This window comes from Peromyscus maniculatus, chromosome 11 (genome assembly GCF_049852395.1).
Source record: "Peromyscus maniculatus bairdii isolate BWxNUB_F1_BW_parent chromosome 11, HU_Pman_BW_mat_3.1, whole genome shotgun sequence".
Classification (NCBI taxonomy): domain Eukaryota; kingdom Metazoa; phylum Chordata; class Mammalia; order Rodentia; family Cricetidae; genus Peromyscus; species Peromyscus maniculatus.
The window spans coordinates 75,570,451-75,585,784 of NC_134862.1; the positions used below are offsets into that span (position 1 = coordinate 75,570,451).

Consider the following 15,334-nt stretch of genomic DNA (forward strand, 5'->3'; position numbering starts at 1 on the left):
AAAGAATGGGTCCCTTGGACTTCACAGTCACTGGGTTGGGACAGTGGAGGTGACTTTGGGGTTAGCATGGGCCTCCACATAGAAGAGGAGAACACTGAAATAGTCTGTCTGTTATGCATGTAGTCAGTTAACTCTGAAATAGTTTTCACTACTTAGAGCTATGGAGGTGGATTTTTTGGTAGTGGATTTTACCTAAGAAGGGGGGAAAAAGCCTTGCTAAGTTTCAAACCATTGGTCCTTTGGATATCTAAGTCAACACTCTGAATGGGAGAAAAGCAGTGACCGTTCTGTGGCCTTTCCATAATGTAACGCTGGAATTTTAACCTAGAATAATGAATATTTTTATCCTCTCCTACTCCCCATATCTTTTATTTTTAAGGCAATATATTTTTAGTTTTGGGCTCTGAGGGGAACTAACTAGACAAATGATCCTGTTAGTTGGTTGTTACTAGGGGAAAAATGGGCAAGTTTTTCTGTTCTAAACCATGTATAAACTTAAAGATTTTGATGGGCGTTTCTTTTCACTTTTGTAAATTGCGATTTTCACAATAAATTACATCATGTTGGGGGTGTATGTCAGAGTTAAAATACTCAGCAGGAAGTTCAGAGATGAATGAGGATGTGGGAAGCTTGCCCGAATTGTTTTTCCCTTTAAACTCTTCTGGCTTTGCTAAAGCCTGTACAGCTCCGGGGTTTCAGGCAAACGTTTGTCTGTGTGCAGTGGACTTAACGTGGTTTACCGAAAACTGTCGGGATCCCCAAAGTGTGTCTTTTTGAGGCCCAGATCTTTGGTAAAAGGTGACCTCCCTTATAGAAGCTGCTCATTCTTGTTCATAATTCCTCAAAAGGGCTGGAGCCCCACTCTATTATATATTGAGATAGACATACAATTAAAACAGCAACCATTGAATTATAAGTAACTTTTTCCCAGAGATTTTCTGAGATTATGCTCCCTATATTCATTAAAATATATGTTGGTTGTAAAAATATTTTGAAAGGTGTGTTTTATATTAGCCCACTATCCCCAAAACACTGATCATAATTAAGTTCACTATGAGATGGGAAATCAGGTCACAATGAATGTGTGTTGTCCTTAGGCTACACATGTCTTCAAGACATTTTTATTAAACATAACGTCTCATGAACCTCATCACTTTTTTTGTCTAGGTTTCCTTTTTGTGGTTAGGCTAATAAAAACAAATGCTGAATTTGTGGTCTCCCTGTGGCACACATATAAATCATCACACGGGTATGCCTTTTATTTTGAAATGTCTTTTATTTTGAAATTCTCCAACTTACAAAAGAGCTTAAGGGATAGATAGTACAATGAATATTTTTATCACCTTTGCCCTAGAATCACCATATATTTAAAATTTTACTTTCCTTCCACGCCCTCACAAAGACTTTTTAAAAATTAATCAACCATTTTAGCCAACTCATTCAGCACATGGCATCTTCTGCTTATGAGGGTCTTTATTTATAATCTTAGCACCCATTGATATTATCATGAATTCAGTAAGATCACACAAAACAGTGCACATCAAGATTTGTCCGGTTGTCCTAAAATATTGGTCTATGCCTTCTTAATTTCCACTATGATAGAAAGATTTACTGATATTTTTATTTGATAACACTGACTTCCTGCTAGACTGTCCGTGAGATATCTTGAGAATGTTTTACTATCTTCATTTCTCTGATTTTTTTTCATGATCACATTCAAGTTAAGCACTTTTTGTAAGACCACGCAGTGTTGGACTTCTTACTGTATAATGACGATGTGAAAAGCGATAGACCTGAGTTTTCAGCATTGTTTGATCAGTGAAAGCGATACCTCTCAGATTTTCTACTGCAAAGGCACATTTTCCTCATCTGGGGGAGATATACTGAGGCCATATAATGTACTTCTGAGCATTGTGCCTGGCTTAATCTTCCCTGTACCATTGTTTATTTATTGAACCCCACTTATTATGTTCCATACCATCATGTTTTGGGTAAACTTATAAGGCATGTCCTTTCACCTCTGGAATAAAGTAGAAACAAGCTATGATATACATAATAAAGATAATAATAATAAGCTGTTTTCAAACTCCTTCCATATAAAGCTCTTGGGAGAATCATAACAGAGTAGCTGTTTTCATTTAAATCTCTGAACGTTTCCTAGTCAGTCTAATGAACATCTCTTCCCTTATTCTCACTTGGCGCTGAAGCATGCATGTCTAATAATAATGACTGGTTCTCTCTAGTGCTTGCCTCTCTCTGTCAGTGTGACTTTAGGAATATATCACTTGCACGATGACTAACACGGGAACAAAGAGAAAGATGACGACAACACAGATACATCTGAGCCAAAACAGACTAGAGGGCGATGCCTCAGGGTGTTTGAGCACACGGGTTCTCAGGGGTTTGAGGATCCGTTCTCTCTGAGTGAGGATGGCTGCCCGAGCCCCCGCCCATTTCCCTGGCCCCTGTAGACGGTACTGGTATGGGGTGCAGGGTCCCCAGAAAATCTCCTTGGCCAGCTTTATGTCCCAGAGGAAGAGAGAGAGCAGGCTGGGTTTGACACCTAACTCTGAAGCGATTTCATCCATGTAGTCGATGTACTGCACTCGATGTATGCCTCTGGGGCTTTTCACAAACCTGGAACAAGAAGAAAAATACTCGGACGCCTGTGTTAGATCTCACCCCTGAGTTTCCAGTGGACTTGGTTTCTGCTTTGTTGCATGTTTATTTTCTTCTGTTCACAAATCATCTACCTTCATTTTGTACACATGATTTACCACAGGTTTTAAGGATAAGTCATATTTTACTGACATCTTTAAGCTTCCCAAAGGAACCAGTAAAGTGACATAAACATAGAAATTGTTAAATGAATGATTAGATTAATTCTTGGAGAGATATGTGTGTTTTTTCCAGACAGAGAGTCCAGTTCCATTATATAAAAGTGATAGGCAAGAATCATGAGTTGAGTAGAACACTGTGATAAACTGTACTATTTCATGGTTCCTAGCTACATAAAATATCTTGTTATATATCAATTTCTGGATACAAATTATGGTCTAGAATACTCTTAGGCAAGAGCAACTTGGTCCACAACCTTGGAAATTTAGAAGCCCTTGGCTAAATTTTTCTTGAGTAAAAGCGAAACAAAACCAATATTATAGACAACTTATGAACTACCAAAAGTTTTCAAAATGTTTAAAAGACACTAATGAGTATTTTAAAAATATCATAAAATGTGAATGAGCATCTAACTAAATGAAAAAGTTAGTTGGGAACACAAACCAAGGCATAAGAGAACAGCAATAACCCATTAATTAAGGCAAAAATTGAATCCATGAAATCCAGAAAAGGAGAATTGGTGTATAATAAAGGTAGTTTCTTGAAAAAGAAAGCCAGATAGTAAAATAATCACGTTTCTTAAAGTTATGAAGTTGTGATAAGAATATTTTATCATGTCTCTGGTTTCCCTAGGGATGCTCTTGAGGAAAATGCCCAGAGTAGCTGATAAACCAATCAAAATAACTGCGTATCTAGCTACCAGCTACTGCATTAAAATGTTTGTTTGTCTCCTGGATTCTGAATTTAGCTATTTATTAAGTATTCTTCTTACAAGGAGTGATTGACTGCCTCCTGTGGGTTTTTTTTCTTTTGTGGTTTGTTTGGAGACTGCTGGCTGCGTAGACTAGAGCATTCTGGGGCGGTTCCCTTAGTGTAGGGACTCGTGCTCCATTTGCGGGGCGTGTTTACACACTCACCCTTTGTGCCATTGAACAGAAGCAATCATATCAGATCACAGTGAGGCACAAAGCATGTGAACAGAAAAACAAGGAGTTCCCTCTGGACGGGTGTCATTGACTTTGACAACAACACCAACCAAACTCCCCCAACCAAGCTCCTTACTCCTTCTCCATTTTCTGTTTCCTTCTGTTGATGGCTGCCAGCATGTCACTCTGTGAGGGCAACTTTTTCAGTCCTGAGAAAACAAGACAGGCTTTGGAGGACTGTCAGGAGGGCTGGGTAAGAGAAGCAAAAAAAAAAAAAAAAAAAAAAGGCTGGCTCTGAAGTAGAATGGTTACAGCCATCGAATCTCCACGGAACACACAGTCAAAGCCACGCATAGAAAACTCCCCAGAAGGCCATTCTCTCTTCAAATCAGCTTTAGATTATCAGCAAGGGGAGTCAGTTTTGTCTCACAAGAAAAATAGGTTTTTGAGTTTTTTTTTTTCAGTTTAAATCTATGCTTAAAACTCATGAATATTAAACATTCATGTTAATATGGCTTTTCGATCAATACATAATATTTGCATATATTTATAAAATACGATGTGAGGCTTTAATTCATGTATATATGGGGTAATAACGAGCTTGGAATAATTAACATATCTGTTACCTGAAACCTTTTCATTCCTTTTAAAAAGTTTTTAATTAACTTACAAAGTAGTAGGTTTCCTTATGGCAGAACTGCAGAGATAAAATAAAGTTGGGCTCATAGTACCATAGTGATGGGGGGGGGCAGGCATAACTGATGGTATGCAAGTAAAAGCCATAAGAGGAGGCAGAGAGATGGCTCAGCAGTTAAGAACACTTGCTTCTCTTCCAGAAGATACAGGTTCAGTTGCTAGCATCCACATTAGGCCACTTGCAGCTATCTATATAATTCCAGTTTCAGGGTTTCTAAAAACACTCCTCTGGGTTCTAGGAGCACCCGCATGCACCTGGTACACATACATACACTCAGGCACAAATACGTACATATAATAAAAGAAAACAAAATTAAAATAAAAAAAAGCCACCAAGTCATTTGCCACTAAGAGTAAGTTTCCCCTGTGAAAGTTAGATTGCTCACAGGATGGACAACTAGGGTGTTCCTTAAATTAAAGGGACAGATATGAAAGATAGATTGTAACCCCGCCCCCAGCTCCCCTTTTCCAATAGATCAGGGCTATCAGCCACTCTAACAATAGAGTCCCCAAGTCAGCTGAGGGATCTCATTTTTCAATGTTAAGATTCAACCAGAACTAGAATCGTGGGGGAACCCAGGCCAGTGCTCTACCACTGAGCTACAACCTCTGGCCTTGGCAGAATAGGAAATAGACAGAAGAGAAAACTAGGTACCCTTAGCATCTGAGTGTGCGGTCAGGGGCACAGGTGCTCCTGTGGAGACTCTCATACCTGCAAACACACGTGCAACCCATCGGCTTTGGAGCTCTGAGGTGGGAATGGTGGCCCCCACTGGCTGGAGGATGCCAATGAAAGCTAGGGTTGGCTTCTCCAACTTGGGAGGGAAGATGAACTTAAACATTGTGTGTTTGCTGTCCAGGATCTCAGAGTTGTCATCCAAGAAAGGGAAAGAGAAGGTGTAGCCTGTGGCAAAGACGACCACATCTACAGCCTCCTCAGTGCCATCCTCAAAGATGGCGGACGTCGAGGTGAATTCTTTCACGTTTGCCTTCACCTGCACTTTCCCAGTAATGATGCGATTTGGCAGGTCGTCACTGAAGATAGACTGATGGCTGAGAAATCTGCATATTAAGGAGTATAATAATATGGAATGAGATTGAATATCCTCATAAAGAAGCTGAGGTTGTTAGCAACTAAAAAACCACAGCAGTATTTCAATAATTTCAATATTGTTTGCTACCCTCTCTGGACACCTGATAGTGTTTACTGGTGAAGAACTAGGTTTTGGAGTCAGAATGGGCTTTATACTTATTCTACTTTTTCTCACTGTGACTTTCTGGGCAGGTCATGAAACAGTTTATTCTCAACTTCCAAATCTGTAAGACAGTAATAATGACATAACAATCAAACCAGACCTCACTAGTCACATCATGGTAACATGGGATTTTTACTAGAAGCAAAGTTCTTCAATATTGACTTAGGCATTTGTGTTTGGGATCATGTAAAAATCGACGTAAATTGGTGACCAGTCTCTTTTAAGGGTCCTAAGAGGTGTAACTGCATGACGTTAATATTAAATCTTCACTGGGAAATAGCTGCACTTAGTGACACACTGATGTCGTGAGTATAAAGTCGAGTTACAAATTTCTTGCACAAAGCCCCATTCCCAGGCATGCTTCATAGTTGGCACATTTGTCTTCTCTCCTCTTTTACCAGGCTTACACACCCAATATCATAAAACTAGGCAGGTTCTTACTCTGTAGCTCAGGCTGGCCTGGAATGCATTGTGTAGTGTAGGCTGCATTTGTACTTAGTTTTGCCACAGCTTCTGGAGTGCTGAGATCATAAGCATGATCCACTATGCCTGGTTTACTTAGCCTTTTCAAACACAGAAATCGATGTCATGTGGGGAGGAAAGAGGACCAAGAGAGACCATATGATGACACCAAATTATAAGTGTCAGTTTCTGGCAAAGCACCGAGAAATGAAATAGAAGGAGAATATCTATGGAATTGGAAGAATCAGTGAAGCATGAGAGGGATGAGAAAACTAGATAGATTGAGAAAACTGGATTGGGTGGAATGGTTGTGAGGAGGAAGAGGGAGAATCAACCCACAGATGTCATCTGAAACCACAATAGCTCTGGGAAGTAGGGTTTCATGTGGTGGTGAGTGTGGATGGTATAAGTGGCTGATGGGATGATGGAAGAACAGATCAGAACAGCCAGATTCAGATATGTCTGCACTGCATGAGTGTGGGGTGGTCAGAACTATGGATGATGAAACTGTCCTAGCTGACAGCAGGCTTGAAGGTTACTATGGAACCATCCATGCAAATCCGGAAGATGAATAGAAAGCACTTGACAGGTGATAGTGGAAGAGGTAAGTGAGGTATAAAGGGGCACAGTGAGACAGGGTGAATAAGACTGGTGGTTGAATGTAAGACTGCTTCACCAACGTGTATCCCACATGCATTCTTTTATAGCTCAGCAGAATGGCCAGAACACCTAGTTGGCAGGAAACAACTTTGGTATTTCCAGTTAAGATAAATTCTATTAAGACTCAGAATGTCACCCTTTAGTTTTTATTTCACACATCTACCTTATAGCATCACTGACTGGCATTGCGTTTTTGTTTTTGTTTTAAATCATTTGTTTTAAATTGTATGTGGTGTGTGTGTGTGTGTGTGTGTGTGTGTGTGTGTGTGTGTGTGTGTGTGTGTGTGTGTGTGCAGTGTCCTTGGAGGCCACTAGAGGGCGTCAGATCCCTAGGACCTGGAGTTACAGGCAGTCGTGAGCCTCTAGATATGGGTGCTTGGAACAGAACTCTGGTCCTCCGCAAGAGCAGTAAGTGCTACTAACTGCTGAGCCATCTCTTCAGCTCTGGCATAGCAGCTTAAAAATATTTGTTTGTCTTAAATTCGGTCTAGATCTTACCTGTGTTTTGCCTGCAGTCCATAATTGGCATGATTAAACCTTGCATTTAATTTATTCTCTGCCCATCTGTTGATCAAGAATGTGGGATAGAACCTTTGGATGGTTCTGTTATAACGGGTGAAGAGTGTGGTGTCCAAGGGATTCCCATTATCCCAAACTCGGTTCCATATCCATGCCCCTCTTCTTGTGCTGAGGAAAACCTGTGTAGAGGAGTGGTCACCCGGTAAACCTTTTGTTTCTAATCATATTGGCCTAAAATTCTGATAGTTTCACCTTTTAATTGCCAAGGAGGTAGGATTAACTGCTCACATCGCCTGCCTGCTTCTCTCCTCTTACGCTGTGAACATGTCTAGTAACTTAGCAGCTTTTCAGTTCACTTACTGTTTGTCATGGGTCTTTCTTCCCCTACCTGTGCCAGATGTCTGAAATGTGTTAGGCTCCAGAATGTGAAGCCTTGATCCCAAATAACTGACTACATTGGGAGTTATAAGTTCACCCACACATTCCCGGAAAGCCACATCATTCTATAGTCCACGGTGATGGAAAAATAGCTGAACACAAAGTACGTAGTAACAACCAAAGTGAACGGGGAAAATTCACTCTGCAAATGTCCTCATATTTACAGATGGACAATCCCATACAAATAGTATACCGTCACAAAGCCCAGGATATACCTATGAGAACTAGCTCTGCTCCCTAGTTGGAGTCATTTAACTGAGATTTTGAAGCAGGATGCAGCTTTTTAATGAAGACATAACCACTGTCTTGCAAGGTCATAATCACAGAGATTTATGATTCATGTTTTATATACACAAAGCCTGGTGTGAGTCAGTAGACCACAGAATGGCTGGTTATATACTATGTGGGCAGAAAGCATCCGGTGTTTGAAAACTCATGTGTTCCTGAGCTATCTTGAATTAATATCAAAGACTAACTGTGAATGACAGAGAGTGACCTTCCATGCTCTCTAGAAGTCAGCAGCATTTGTAGCCGAGAGGGCTGCTTGTTTTTTCTTACTCTTTATATTCTTAATTAGTGAGATCCCATGGACCTGCTGCTCTGTGCTTAGCTATTCGTTCATAAATCAGCAGAGTACCTCCATTCATGTCCATGCATATTGTTCTCTATAAAATCATGTCCACTATGAGCACTTGGGATTTTTCTGTAGATTTAATTTCAGTTTTTAAATATTTATCTCCCCAGTGTAGCCACAAGCTGATAATTCCAGTAATTGACTCTAGTTCACTATCTTTCACAGCTCATTCATTACGTAAAAGAATATCAGTATTTAGGTATCTTTCTATTATTTCCTTTATATATATATCCAGAAGAAAATAACGCATAATCGCCTTTCTCAGCTTTCAGCCAAAATAGGAGCACTGCTGCTAGAGCCAGAGAGAAAGCCTGGACTCACGCTCTCTGCAGGTATCAAGGTTATCCCCACGAGCAGAATCAGGGTAGGACACCAAACCTGTTCAGCAACACGGCTGATCTCGCCTGCCACATCTGCTCCAGAATTCCCGATGCCGATCACGACCACTCTCTTCCCCACAAAATTGTCTGGGTGCTTATACTCCCAGCTGTGGAGATGGCTGCCTTGGAACTTGGTGATTCCTGTGAAGGAAGAGTCACATGCCCCAAGTCACAAGCAGAAGTGGCAAATACGCACGGGGCAGATTTCATTCCTAAACTCTAAGTTCATGTGTTATGTAACCCCCTTCTCTGATCTTGGCCATTTATTGCCAGTGTTACAGAATAGGATTCTCCAAGGAAGGAAATATTCACCTGCAGCAACTCTGTGCTTAAGTTCAAAATCTAAGCACATGAATGTTTTTCTTTCTTTTTCTTTTTCTTTCTTTCTTTCTTTCTTTCTTTCTTTCTTTCTTTCTTTCTTTCTTTCTTTCTTTCTTTCTTTCTTTCTTTCTTTCTCTCTCTCTCTCTCTCTCTCTCTCTCTCTCTCTCTCTCTCTCTCTCTCTCTCCCTCCCTCCCTCCCTCCCTCCTTCCTTCCTTCCTTCCTTCCTTCTTTCTTCCTTTCTTTTCTTTTTCTTTTTTTTGAGACAGAGTTCTTCTGTGTAGCTTTGGAGCCTTTCCTGGAAATCACTCTGTAGCCCAGGCTGGCCTCAAACTTATTCAGATCTGCCTGCCTCTGCCTCCAGAGTGCTGGGATTAAAGGCATGCTCTACCACTGCCCGGCTTGCATGTTTCTTTTAAATTGTCCGATTTTAATTTGCCCAATATGATCACTTGTAGCTAGAGTTTTCCTGCCTTGCCCACAGTCAGGACAAATCTTTGTCACCCGCCAGTCTCACCACCGCTCAGGCCCAACCAAGTAAACACAGAGACTTATATTGTTTACAAACTGTATGGCTGTGGCAGGCTTCTTGCTAACTGTTCTTATAGCTTAAATTAATCCATTTCCATAAATCTATACCTTGCCACGCGGCTGGTGGCTTACCTGCGTCTTCACATGCTGCTGGTCATGGCGGCAGCTGGCAGTGTCTCTCTGCCTCAGCCTTCCTCTCTCCTTGTTCCACCTACTTCCTGCCTGGCCACTGGCCAATCAGTGTTTTATTTATTGACCAATCAGAGCAATTTGACATACAGACCATCCCACAGCAATCACTCACGCAGCAAGAAGAGGCCATTGACTTTTCATTGCTCTCTGTTTCTCTGTGTGCAACTGTTGGTCATTCTCTGTGACTCTGATTATGCATCTCACAAATAAGTGAGCACCTTCCCATATACAACAAAAACTGTTGTTTAAAAGGAACTGAATACAAACCATATATACAATTTTGTAACAGTCACATAAAAATAAGAACAAATGATATTTTCTATTATTATTTTTAGGGGTTTTTGTGTGTCTGCATGTGAATATGTGCACATGAGTACAGCTGCCTGGGGAGTTTAGAAAACTGTGTTGAGTCCCCTGGAGCTGGAGTTACAGACAGTTACGAGCCACCTGACGGGGTGCTGGGAACCAAACCTGAGTCCTCTAGAAATGCAGCAAGTAGTCCTAACTGCTGAGCCGTCTCTCCATCCCCAATTTCAATGACATTTCTTATTCAAACATTATCGAAAATATTAATATATAATCAACACACAAAAGCATTGATGAGATATTTTGTACATTTTTCTGTACAGTCTCTGAAATCAGATGTTTATTTTACATTGAATGTTTGTCTCAGTTTGTGTCAGACGTATTTCTTTAAAAATTTAAGAAATGGGCAAGGGTAACTATGGTCAATACTTAAAATAAATGGAAAAAATGTTAATTAAATAAAAATTTAAGAAATGGTCTGTAGGGTAACCTCCCTTTGCGTATATATCTCTGCTTCCATTTTAGTGTTTTTATGGGGTTCCTGTGTGTGAGAATGAGTGGGTCTCTGTTTCTTGTGCCTTCTCTTGGGTTCTTTTCCTCCAGTTTGCTCCCTTTATCCAATTCTGATGTGTTAGTGTTTGTTTTATCTCATACTTTATTTCATTTTTTTATTACGCTTTAGATGCCTGTTTGTTTTCTGACAGAAAAGGAGTGGATCCGGATGGGAGGGGCATTGGGGAGGAACAGTGAGAAGTAAAGGCAGGGGAAACCGTAATCAGATACATTATGTGAAGGAAAAAACCCTCTATTTTCAATAAAGGGAAATGAATTAGGAAATGGTTTATTTGTTTTTATTTTATGTGTATGGGTGTTTTGCCTTTCATGTATATCTGTGCACCACATGTGCGCATTGCTGTGGGGGCCAGGAAAGAGTGTTGTGTCCCCTTGAACTGGCGTTCCAGACAGTTGGGAGCTGCTGTCATGTGGACGGTAAGAACTGAGCCCAGGTCCTCTGGAAGAGCAACTAATGCTCTCAACCCGAGTCCTCTCTCCAGACCTCGTGTGAGTTGTGTTTCTAGTGCTCAATAATAACACATGGCTATTTGCTATTTTATTAAATCAGGTCAAATTTTGAATATTAGAATCTTTTTATTTGTTTATTAAATTGTTTTCATAAAACATCTATTGATCATGTTTTCCCAACTCCTTCCAGATCCTCCCTGTTCCCTATCCACTTTTATGTTCTTTCTTTCATTTCATTTTTTAAGATTGAAAATAGAGTTTAAAACATCTTTAAAACGAAATTAGTTATACCTCAAAAATATTAACCAATATTGGTGTAAAGTCCAGTTTTGAGGGGGCACTGTCTACAATTCAACGGTACTGTGGCCTCTGCAATGTCTTCAGTTTTGTCTTCCTGTTCCAGTAGTCATCATCCTCCCCCTCCTCTCCTTACTGATGACCTTGCCTTTATTCTCCTCTCAATTTGTCTTCCATCCCACTGACATACCAATGATATAAAAATATGATCAGGTATCTTCTCCACACACAGTCAGTCAGTCAGTCAGTCAGTCAGTGAGTCAACCAGTCAGTCAGACAGACAGAGACACCACCTTCTCCCTCAGTGGTTTTCCATAGACTCTCCATACTCCTCTCTGCCAGCCACATCAAATGTGAGTCATTCTCTAAGTTCACAGTCTCACACCCACTGCTTCTCACACGGTTTCTTTTCCAGAAAGGCCCTTCTCCAGGCTTGTGTTTGTGGCAGGGACTCTAGTTTCCAGTTTGATTGTTGCGTCTATTGTCAGAGCTTTCCTGACTGTTAAGGGAGTGCCTTCCTCTGTAGCCATTCTGTATCAAATAAACACATCTGCCCAGGTCTGTGACAGTACAGCAATGCAACTCTTGCAATATTAGGACTTTTCTTGTACTTCATTCAATTAAATACCTGTAAAGTCCTGCAAGGGCAGATACTTCTCAGTGTAGTGACCACTGCAGACCATGACCCCATCAAAGATATATGTTTTCTGCTTTCCGTCAACCTCCACCACAACGTCCCACTGGCCAGAGGATGAAAAATCAGGGCGCTTCCTCACCCTGCACACCTTTGTCTGGGAAACAAGAAACAAACGGGAACAGCTAATCCTAGAGCACTCCATATCTTCTCCTGTTTCTTTTTCCTTAACCTGGACATTTTGTGTTTCCATAAATAACATAGTTATTCCTTCTGCTCAGAGCTCCTGGTTCCTTTGGATTTCAATACAAAATCAATAAATGTAGTCCTTCTCAAGGATTGTGGTGTGTTGGGAAAATAATACATTAACTCCTCCCCAATCCATCTCACATTTTAGTTTTAGTAAAATTAATTGGAAACCAGATTTTAGGGATACCCCCTGCAACAAGGCTTTTATGCTGAGGAAAAACTTAATACAGAGATATGTCTTCACTATTCATGAGAGTGGCAGAGACATGGATGGGAAATGCAGACTGAAACTGTGCCCCAGCTGGCTCTGACAGTGCACACTTTACCTCAACCAATGAGCAGGTGGTAGGCGGGGTTTCACTTCTTACCTGGAACTGGATGTGTTTTATCAGCCCGAAGTGCCTGGCATACATCCTGAGATACTCCATCATTTTGGTGTTGTGCATGTAGTTGGGGTAATGGTCAGGGATGGGAAAGTCGCTGAAGCCTGTCATCTCCTTGGATGTATTGCAGGTCAAAGATTTGTATATCCCAGGCCTTCCACTTTCTGGTGTCTCCTAAAGGAAACAAACCAACCCTTGGCTACCAGAAATTTAGGAAAGAATGCACACTGAGTTTAGGGATGGTGAGAGCTGTGATGTTGGGTGTATATTTTATTAAAAATTCTTATCACTGTTGGGGTCTGTAATAATGCTCAATTGTACAACAGCATTAGAATCTTTTAGAAGGAAGTCCTTAGAATTTTTATGGTGACAGACCCAAAATGACACCAGTAATTCAGTCGCTCTAAAAGTAAGATAATAAATTCTTGAAACGCAAGAAATAAAATGAAAACAAAATGAAAGGGATTTGGGGTGAGAAACCTGCAAAGGATGAAATGAGACTGTCAGTTTGATTGGCTTGGGAAGAACCTAGGAGATAGCAAAGTACGCCTCTGGTTTCATCTGTGAAGGCATTTCCAGAGAAGCTTACCCAGGGGGAAAACCTACCACGGATATGGGTGGGACAATTTAATAGGCTGGTGTCCTGGTTGGAAGGAAGAGGGAAAGAGCAGAAAGCCGGTCTGTGCGGCCATTCTCTTTGCTTTCTGGCTGCCTTGATGTGAGCTGCTCAGCTCAGTCATGCCATCCCTGCCCTGACGGACCAAAGCATAGGAAACCATGAGCCCAAATTAACCTGCACTCTTAGGTTGCTTTTCTGAGGTATGCTGTCACACGGACTAGAAAGCTAACAGGATTCAGAGATTCTTCATGCACTTGAGAAGTTTCAAGTTTATATAAATAGAAGATAATGCCACTTTGTAAAGAATAGTTACCTTATTTAAAAATCTATGTGAGCTAATTCATGTTAGAAAGTATCCCTCTCTCTCTCATGCACAGATATCATCATACTTTATGAGAATATAATTTATAAAATCACCTCGTATCTCCACAGCCCTCCAATGTCACTGCTTTTTTCAAAACATGTAGGCTCAAGTCCTTCCTCCAAGCAGCTCTTAATGGCACCCAGTCCGCTGACCCCGGCACCTATGACCGCAATCTGTTTTACTTCCATGGTCTCTGAATAAAGAAGAGTTCTTTCTGTTTTGCCTGAGGAGCAAAATCAAGTTCATCACCAGGTCGGTTCTCCCATTAGTGTTAGCAACATTGCCGTTTGTTCTGATAGAAATTTGATTTTTTTTTCTACCATGGCTTCTATTGTCTTGATTTGGAACACACAAGTACACATGCATGTGTGCACACACGCAAATATACACATCAACATACTATGCACACACACAACCACTTACCCCCACACAAACACTCCTCCAATACCAGATTGTTTGGTCATTTTATTCTTTGGATTTCCTTGGTGTCTGTTAATTTCTGATTTCGTTAATTTGGATATTCTCTCTCTGCCTTTTAGCTAGTTTCGATAAGGGTTTGTCTACCTTGTTGATTTTCTCAAAGAACCAACTCTCTGTTTCATTAATTCTTTGTATTGTTCTCTTGGTTTCTACGTTATTGATTTTAGCTCTCAGTTTATTTCCTGCCTACTACTCCTCTTGGGTGTGTCTGCTTCTTTTTGTTCTATATCTTTCAGGTGTGCTGTTAATTCACTCATATGAGAATTCTCTAATTTCCTTATGTAGGCACTTAGTGATAGGAACTTTCTTCTTAGCTCTGCTTTCATTGTGTCCCATAAGTATGGGTATGGTGTGCACTCATTTTCATTGAATTCTAGGAAGTCTTTAATTCTTTCTTATTTCTTCCTTGACCAGGTGGTAATTCAGTAGAGAGTTGCTCATTTTCCATGAGTTTGTAGGCTTTCTGTTGTTGACGAAAAGGTAATTTTGTTCTAAAAATAAAATTTTTCTAATTTAAACAAAATAGAGTTGCATGTAGTTACAGATCATGAAAAATACCATTAATAATAGAAACATCCAAGGTTTTTCATATTGCATTAAATTTTGTCTTAAAAAATATATATATAATTGGAAGTGACTATGATTTTGGCCTACTCACTCAGGGCTGGCATAAAGTTGCATGGGGATATTGTAATTAGTCTCAAGTGAACAGAAACCAAGATATCAATATCAATATATATATATGTATATATACATACATACATACATATATATATATTCAGATGAGCTATATATCGTGACTCAACACTTGGTAAGTTGACATGGAATATTTTGGGGAGTAGTCTTAGTTTTGATGATATGGGGGGCAATGGTAGAAAAAGCATATTTATTCCTTATTTAATCAGAGCTCTGGGCTGGCGAGATGGCTCCAAGGGTAAAGGAACTTGCCAGGAAAGCCCAGTTATCTGAATTCTGTCCTTGGAACCCATGTGAAAGTGGAATGAGAAAACTGGCTCCGTAGAGTTGTCCCCTGTCCTCCACAGGTTGCTATGGCATGTGCCCGATAACAATAGGTTAACAAAGTTAAAACAGAATCCATGTGTCCATCTCGCTTTTAGAGCCCTCCA

General features: G+C 40.4%; 1 protein-coding gene across 1 annotated transcript; it reads right to left on the reverse strand.

The window, feature by feature from the left end:
• Nucleotides 1–2,091: 2,091 nt before the first annotated feature.
• Nucleotides 2,092–14,076, reverse strand: LOC102909717 (flavin-containing monooxygenase 5-like). Its single transcript, XM_006983242.3, has 8 exons — nucleotides 13,781–14,076; nucleotides 12,730–12,918; nucleotides 12,107–12,269; nucleotides 8,808–8,950; nucleotides 7,337–7,536; nucleotides 5,173–5,522; nucleotides 3,901–3,973; nucleotides 2,092–2,637 (listed from the first exon to the last, which is right to left on the reverse strand). The coding sequence occupies exons 1-8, from the start codon at nucleotides 13,913–13,915 to the stop codon at nucleotides 2,271–2,273; spliced, it is 1,620 nt and encodes a 539-aa protein (XP_006983304.3). The 5' UTR covers nucleotides 13,916–14,076; the 3' UTR covers nucleotides 2,092–2,270.
• Nucleotides 14,077–15,334: the final 1,258 nt, after the last annotated feature.